At 45.2% G+C, this 8,997-nt stretch overlaps 1 protein-coding gene across 1 annotated transcript in view; it reads left to right on the forward strand.

Moving 5' to 3' along the window:
- Window positions 1-468: 468 nt before the first annotated feature.
- The window catches only part of NPSR1 (neuropeptide S receptor 1), a 111,052-nt gene continuing 102,523 nt past the window's right edge, over window positions 469-8,997 (forward strand). Inside the window, exon 1 of the mRNA XM_015422533.1 lies at window positions 469-615. Coding sequence (XP_015278019.1) covers window positions 469-615 — 147 coding nt within the window. The remainder of the gene's footprint in view (window positions 616-8,997) is intronic.

The raw sequence follows: 8,997 nt of genomic DNA on the forward strand, positions 1-8,997 counted from the left end.
GCACCTTTGGATCTTGAAAATGCAGTCGGCTAGTCAGGGAAGAAGGTGCACCATTGTATAGGCTGGCTGTGCTGCATGTGGATTACTTTGTAAAGAAGGCGATGTTGGCTTTGCCAGTTGGCACCTTGGATGTTCAGCGATCTAGCATTTTGCACAGGTGCAAAGATGACGCCAGGCGCGTTCCATGGTTATTGGCTGAGGCTGTCAAAGAGAAGCACCTGGCCAGTGACTTCTGTTGGCAAGCAGAAGGGTTGTCTTTTTTTGAGGGGTGGGGAGTGTGGGGTGGAAAGAAGGATTCCAGCCTGGATGGTTCTGCTCAGTTGCTTTGGAGCCTGATGCCTCCACTAAGCCAGTCGTGGAACAGTGGAGCTGCCTCTATTGCCGTGCTCCTCCGAGGAGAGCCTGCCTGCACTCGCTCGCTCTCTCTTGCAAGAAGAAGCACAGCAGTTTGCCGAGGAGCAACAAGCCATGCAAGACGGTGTCACAGAAGCCAGCAGCAGCCGGAACGGAGGCATGGACAGGCTGGATGCTACTCTGGTAACTTGCACGGAAACGCTGACTTTCACGGAAGTGCTGGAAGAAGAGGAGTGGGAATCTTTTTATTATTCCTTTAAGGTAAGATTCTTTTATTGTTTCGGATTTTTTTTACTCTTTTTTTTGGGGGGGGGGCTGTCATGTCCTTTGCATCCCTGGGAGGTTGGCAGACAAGCAAACCTCTCTAGATAGGGATTGAAAAGTATCTTTGTTCCCTTCTTCTTTTCTTCTTCTTCTTTTTTTTTGCGGATTGCTTCTGTAAGCAAGTTCCACACAGGTTGGCAGATGCTGATGAGTGTCAATAATGTCTGGGAGAAAAGGGCAGGTTTCAGCAGACAGGGGGAGGGCAGGCTTTCTGTTTCCTAGCTCTCCTCCTTGGCGAGCCACCGTCCCCCTTGACTCCAAATGCAAAGAGGGGATGTGTCACTGGATCTGTATTCCCCTGGGTTCAAATGAGGGTGATTTGCCTCTCCAGGCAGGCGTCTGGGTTTTCGAGGGCACTGGGTCAATGACATCTCTCTCCACAATAGGTTGAACAAAAGACACGGCTAAGTTGAGTGGTATTAACTGAACGGTTGCCTTCGGGTTTGCGTTTTCTGTTCTGTGAGTTTTGATTTGTCAGCACAAAGTTTCTGAAGACCTTCCTAAGCTGCGCTGAGCGGAGGGCTTTGTGGGCGGCAGGCAAAGACAATCCTATTCCTCCCACTTCAGAGGGAACACTTCACTTCTGTGTTGCTTGATGTGAGAAAGAAGGGAAGTCAAATATCACCACTTTGCGACCACTTGTTGGCATTCAGTGGGAGTGGGTGCAGGGCTGTGAGCATCACAAGGCTAATGGCAGATGCACAGCTCCTCTCCATGTAACTCCCAAAGGAAAAGCTGAAGACTTTCTTTCCCCTCTTTTTGAAAGACACCCTCCTCGCTTAACAGCTGATAAGCACGTGAACATGGGAAGCGGCCTCACGCTTAACAGCTGATAAGCACGTGAACATTGGGAAGCGGCCTCATACTGAGTCAGACCCTTTGTCTGTCAAGGTTTTCATTGTCTACTCTGGCTGGCAGCAGCTCTCCAGGGACCCAGGGAGAGATCTTTCCTATCACCTACTATGTGTTTTGTTTTTAAACTGGAGATGCCAGAGATTGAACCTGGGACCTTCCCAATGCAAAGCAGGTGCTCTGCCACTGAGTCACAGTCCCTAAGCCAGGTTTGGCTGCTCAGGACATCGCTGTGTCAGAGTTTCCTGCAATTATTGGGGCACACTCATGCACAAGTGAAAGGTGTTCCTGGGAAAAGCACATCTCTTCCCACCACTGTGTGGACTGTACTCGTTGAATTCATCCCGTGTGTGTTTGTGCGTTTGTAAGTGCTGTCGAGTCACAGCTGACTTATGGCAACCCCAGCAAGGGGCTTTCAAGGCAAGCGAGAAGCAGAGGTGGTTGGCCCTGGCCTCTTTCTGCAGAGTCTTCCTTGGTGGTCTCCCTTCCAAGTACCGACTCTGCTTCGTTTCTGAGATCTGATTAGACTGGGTTATACCATGCTGCCTTCCCTCCACTGAGTTCATCCTACACACAACAACAATGGCTTCTACTATTTTTGCCAGGGCTGATTTGGAGCAGAGAAGCAGAGGAAAAAAACTTCCTTTTATCTGCACACTAATGTTTTGGTTCCAGAGTTCTGTTTTCATTCAAAACACCTCTGCATTCCCATGGTGGGGAGGAAGGACTTGCAGCAGGGAAATGGTATATGTGGGAAGGGATAAGCACCCCCACCCCCACACACACACCTCTATCCTCCAGATCTCTCTTTCCCAAAGAAGATCCCAGGTTCTGTTGCATGCATTTCTTTGTTATTTATGTTTGTAGACCACTTTCCCAAGTTGCTCAAAGTGATTTCCAGCAAAAAGGCATTTAAAGCATACTGGTGGAGGGGCCATGGCTAAGTGATGGACCTCCTGTTCTGCATGTGTAAGGTCCCAGGTTCAATGCCCAGCCTCTCCAGCTGTAAAAAGGACCAGTTAGTAAGTGATGTGAAAGACCTCTGCCTGAGAACCTGCAATGGACAATAGTGACTTTGGTGGACTAACAGTCTAACCTGGTATAAAGCAGCTTCATGTGTCCTCATTAAGGAGAGGGATTGTGGCTCAGTGGTGGAACATCTGCTCGGCATGCACTGGGTCTCGAGTTCATTCAGCAGGCTCTTCTGCTTAAAGGACTGGGTCACAGGTGACGTGAAGGGCTGAGGTCCTGGAGACCTTCTTCCTGTCAGAGGAAACAGTGCTGATTTTGATAGACAAAAGGTGAAAGACAGCTTCATGGGTTCAACTGAAGCTAAAACCAACGTCATCTATAAGAGTAGAAACAGCACCGACAGTTCAGCAAAAAGTTCCCATTATGAGTTTTGTGTGCACATTCTGTTGATTTTGGTGGGATTTAATCAGGAGTAAATGGTCACAGGAGTGCTGCAAATCAGCCTGGTTTAGAGATCAGGTTTCCCACCACCTTCTTTCTCAGTGAACAGAGGAAACAGGGATCCCTGCACATCCTTCCCCCTCCTCAACTGTATGGAAGGTACAGGATGGAGTAAAGGGGAAGGGCCTTGGTTAGACATGCACTACAGCGGCTTGATTTTGCAGAGATAAATCTGTGTTCCCCCTGCTAGATTAGGTGGGGAGTCATTTGTCACCAATGCAAAATAGTCTCAAAACAGGAGGGATCAGATTCTGCTTCTGCGTTGAAATGCCTTCAGAGAAGAAAGTAGGACAGAATTGCCCAGTGTAATGACATTTTAAAATACATTGCCTTTTCAGTAACATAATTTCATTGCGTCCTTCCTTCTCCACAAAGGGTTCGATGCTTGTGTGTCTTCCTCCCTCTTCCTCATTCTGATCTTCATCACTTGTGTGCTCCTATTGCTTCCGGATTTCCCCCCCCCCATTTGTGCTTTGCTCTCTGTAATAGTCCCAGAGGAAGCAAAACACATGTGGAAAAGGGGGGGAGACCCAAAGCAACAGGGACACACGAGTGACAAAAATGAGAATGCGGAAGAGCTGAGGATGGACTCCCCACAGTTGGTTAGAAAGTGACAATAAAGGCAAGAGAAACGATTTATTTGACTTCCAGCTAGCTACATTGGCCAGAAGCCTAAACAAGCAGCAGTCTAAAATAAAAAAGGTTAGGAATCAATTTAGTGACACTGGGCTAACCCTGTCCATTAAAAATGAATTCTCTCAGCAGTTCAGTGTTCCTTTACCAATATAGCATGGAGTTCCAATCAAGAAGACATAAAATACAACATCAGTCCAACCAAAATATGTATTTTAATGTAACTATAGACTTAATTTGTGTCATACAGAATATCACACGGGATTTTTTTTTAACTTGGTACGTACCTTGTTTGGACAAGCATTGACTACAGAGAGCCCTGGAAATTGTCTATTTATAGCTGGGGTTTCTCTGCCTACAGGAAGAAGAGAAGGCTGCAGCAGTGGGTAAGAGGAAAAAGGAACAAGTTGCCATGTTGGGAGTTTTATTAGCTTTTCTAGATCCCTATGCATTTTGCTAAATGCTTCATCGGGGCTCCCACCTTGAACAATTGGAAGTTTATTATACAATTGGAACAGTTGGAAGTCTTTATACAAGATCCCCTGATGAAGCATTCAGTGAAACGCATAGGGATCTAGAAGATCTAATGAACTCTCAGCCTTGTTCCTTGTTTCTCTGTCTACTCCAGTCCCTTTTACAACTTTGCTTTAAGTTGGTGACGTTTCATGAACTTTAGTGGGATTGCACCAATTTGAATCCAGCTCGTGGTCCAAATGGCAAGAGTAAGTGCTAAGGGTGGAAAGGTAAGCCTATATCACTGAAAATGGCATCCCTGTATCAAGTTCTCCACTTCTTTCTCTTAAACATGTGATAAGTACTACATGGTGTGGACTAGTGATGACATCCAGCCTTTTCCCGACCTTTCTTCTATTATCATTCTCACATTGTGGCAGGAGTGGGGGCCAAGAGTGTCTACTACACAGTGTCAATGGGGAGAGAAGAACTTGACACAGAGATGCCTTTTCAGTGCTAGCATTGTGTCTCCCATCTAATCTAGTTCCATCCTAACTGCTGACCCATGCTGCAAGGAGGTAATCTATTAATATATAATACTGCCTTCACTAATTACAAATAAAGAGAGCCAATTTGCTGAACATTGAGCCAATACACTGTGGCTCCCACAAGAGAATCACATTTCCAGGTCGTTTGCCGTCACCATACAGAAGGGATCCCAAACATCAGAGAAATATCAACTACTAATTTTCTTTCTTTCCAAATGAATGTTAAAAAAATGGCACCCAAGGATTTATTTCAGCAAATTCTGCATTCCAGATTTTCAGAAACCACCATCTTCTCCTTATTGTGCCCTGACCTGAAAGAGAAGAAGAAGAGAAGAGGTTGGATTTATACCCCACCCTTCAGTCAGAGTCTCAGAGCGGCTTACAAACTCCTTCCCACTTCCCCTGTGAGGTAGGTGGGGCTGAGAGAGCTCTGACAGAAAGTGCTCTTTTTCAAGAACACCTCTGACAGAACTACAGCTTGCCCAAGGTCATCCAGCAGGTGTGAGTGGAGGAGTGGGGAATCAAACCCGGTTCTCCCAGGTTAGAGTCCACGCACTTAACCACTACACCAAACTGGCTCTAGAAAGGCCCAGGCTAGCCTGATTTCATCAAATCTTGGAAGCTGAGCAGCATCGGTCCTGGTTAGTATTTGGATGGGAGACCACTGAGGAAGTCCAGGGTTGCTGTGATGAGGGAAAACACCAGAACTGCATTGGAAGCTGCCTTCCAACCCTGGGCCTTGCCTTGCAGGCCTGCCTTTGTGTGCTTTCATTCCGAGTAGGCACTACGGTGATTTCTGAATCACTGCAAACATCACTACACAGTTGCACCGAGTCTAAGCCACTCAATGGATGGTCTGATCTACTACTTTAAAAATTCCCAACCTTTTGTAGGGCTTCAAATTTCTTACAGACCATAACTTTAGTATAGAGGCAGGGAAGAAACAAAATAGGGAAGAAATTATCACCCCGTTAACCCCACAGAATCATCCCACAAAAAACCATATCTTCTGTGTCATGGACTTTATGGAGTACAATCACCAGAAATTGTTGGCTAGCATGGAAGACATCATAAAATCACAGACTTGTCCAAAGCAGAACTGGTTCTGAAGCTTGATGGATTAAAAAACCCTGTCAAATATGTAAGGGACAAGATGTAAAGGACAATTTACTTTGCTTTGAGAATTATTGAAAGTTAAAGGATAGTAGAAAATAGATAAATGTATAAGAATAATGGTTGAAGGATAAGTTACCTGTGGATATGAAAAAAGAGAAAGGGAGTTATGAAGAAAATTTAAGAATTGGGCTGGAGGTTGGAGCACTGTGGGAAGCCGAGAAGGGGGGGGGAAGGGAGGAGGGAAGGATATATAATTGTTTAAGTTTTGTTTTATGTTTGAATCTTTTGTTTTTTATTATATCCTAATAAATTGTTTTTTGGGGAAAAATGTAAGGGACATGACAAATACACACACCGCAAGACTTAGGCTGCAATCCTCAGAACGTTCTACAGGAAGTAAGCCCCATTGAATAAAATGGGACTTACTTCTGAGTCGATATGTTTAGGATTGCTCTCTTATGCACCATCCTTCGATCTGCGTAATGCACAGTGCCTTGTAATTCTTATACACACGTACATGCACAACCAAAGAGTAAGGAGGAAGGAAGGGTTTCAGTTGACCCATAAGCTGATCCCCTTCTGTGACCATGGTGATATCGCAGATGTCTATTGCACTTAACAAGTCAGCTTCTTTAGATAAGGGTCAATATATTTCTGAATTCCACAAAATCCTTTATCTAACCTGAAAGCAAAATCCTTCTCATCTCACAAAGTGAGACGCATTCGTCCAACGTTATCGTGTCTAGGTTTTTTTAAAGCAAAGTATCTTTTATTCTCTACAAGCACCCTTTCTAGCTCTGTCCCCCTGCTGTTGTATAACATTACTTACAGGAAATCCGAATCATAAATTGACCCAGAACAGACCTTTAAAATGGATAATGTACAAAGGAAAAAAAAACCAGTCAAAAATTTTGCACGCATTGGATAATGCGCTTTCAATGTGCTTCAGCAATCCTTTGCAGATAGAGTGCAATGCTAAGGTGCATTGAAAGTGCATTATCCAGCGTGTGTGAAATCATCTGCAGAATTGTTTCTGTATGAAAAGAGAAAGGAAAGTAACACTTTAGCTAATGCTCAAATCAGTAAGATACATCCTGTTATTATCCAACACATATTTCTTCAAAATGATCCCCCATTGTGTTGTGAGACATATATGTAATGGACATGCTTTTTTCTGTGTGCTCCCTATTGTTCAACCAAAATACATCATAGGAAGATCTGCAGTCCAGTCATCATGCTTCATCATTACCCATCATGTATTGCTGATTGGAATATTTGTTTTTGCTGCTTCAATATTATCTTGTTGAAAAAGAAATCCTATGATAGGGCTGGTTTGTATTAATGTCGAGGATAAAAAGCCCATTATCAGGAACTTTAATCTGTAGGTTTTGAAATGGAGATGGAATCCACCCAATTTTAAGCCCTTAGATTTCAGCATGTGCTTAAGGTTTGCATTGCAATGCAGTACGTGGCGGATCCCCTCTATATTTACATGAATGCAAGCCACACTGTGTCGAATGTGAAAATATACTCTAAATTTCTGCATTAAAAGTACTGAACTCAAGATGCATCACAGTATCAGGCGTATAATTAAAAAGGTGTTTCATTCTAATTAGCCATTTCCTGCAAAACCCACAGTGTTTGTGGTGTTTTCCAAATTGGTACTCAAGAAGATTTAATTTCCAGCTTCCTAGTTAAAATCAAGAAAATTCCAAAACTAGAAGGCAAATGACTTTCTAGGAAGGGCAACATGCTGGACATTGGCTATGGCTTGCTGGCAGTGATTAGTCAGTGGTGTAGGAAACAGCCTTCTTTAGTATTACATCATGATGGAAACATTCTGGGGTTTAGGCCTGGCAGTCCCGGGCTCCAAGTAATTTTCTGAGGAAGCTACATGAGAAGAAAGGAGCCAGATTTCAGTGGTAAAGCATAGGCAGACGATCTGCAAGATCTGAAGTAGCAAGGCTCAGGAAGACCGCTCCTTAGGATGAGAGTGGTTGCCAGTCAGAGCAAAACATACAAACCAAAGTTGGAGCAACAGTCCGACTCAGTATTTAGCAGCTTCCTATGAGATTACAGTCAGGGTGTTATCTGTTTTGTTTAGCCCAGTTTGACCCTTCCCACCTTACCTCTGGGGAAGCTGGATGGGAAAGGAAACAACTGATACCTGGATGTACATGGGGCAATCATGTTCCTTCCCAGCACAGCCTGTTCTTTCCCTTCCTGTTCTAGTTCATGGAAGGGCATGGGAGATCCAGACCAGGATGCACAGTGCGGGGAAACAAGCTCAGTGTGGATTCATCAAGATGGCCACCACTGGCCGGACCCAGCTTTAGACAGTGCTGTCAGCCTTGTCCTGGATTTTTGTACCCAACCTAACATAATCATCAGTCATATTCCTCTTCAACCTCAGCAAACTGAAATGCACAACAATGGAGCTTCCGGTTTGTGGATCAGCGATGGCGGTCGCTCTCCCCGGACCTCGGGGGAGTGACTTGCACACCAGCAGTATGGGGAGGGGGATGCTACGTCAAGTAGCACTCACACGGAGCCTTTGTGAAAGGCTCCAGGCCATAGGGCTTTTGAGGGGCAGCCTCTTCGATGGCTAAATGCTGGAGAATTGAGGCTTCCCTCCACCCTGACGGCCTGCCGCTGTGTGGCCTTCGAGCACAAGCTGTTTCAACCGGGACAAGCACTGGAGATTGAGCAGAATATTGTTTACTGTGAGCAAGGTCAGAGAAATGGCCAACAATTAATGTGAGTTCAAAATAAATGGAACATTTTAAAAGCGAACTACCCCCCCATGGGTGTCATGCCTGCCCTTGACTCAGCCCCAGAGCCAGCTCCTGACAGCCTAAGAGGGGAGGATTCAGTGCCTTTAAGAGCTGAAGAAGCATCAGGATCTGCACCTACTGTAAGTACTGAGGAGGATACACAGCAATCTGAGTCAACTACAGGACGGTTTGCACCTGGGATTGAGCAGGCCATAAGCAGCTCACCACCTTCATCTCCCCCACCTGTAAGTAGGCTTAGGGATCAGAGACATCAGGAGCTGGCTAGCTCAAGAGGGCGGAGATCCTTGAGCCCTGAGTTTTAACAGCAGCCAGGACCTCGCACAAAGGTGCTAATGAGTTAATGGGCCAGAGCACTATTTAGTAGGGCCTCTGGCCATGAGCAATTTGTGCTGGCAACCTCGTTCGTAGAACCAGAAGCTCTGCACCTTGATTCCTGTTTGACTCTGTGG

This window comes from Gekko japonicus, unplaced genomic scaffold (genome assembly GCF_001447785.1).
Source record: "Gekko japonicus isolate JY-2015 unplaced genomic scaffold, Gekko_japonicus_V1.1 scaffold1355, whole genome shotgun sequence".
NCBI lineage: Eukaryota > Metazoa > Chordata > Lepidosauria > Squamata > Gekkonidae > Gekko > Gekko japonicus.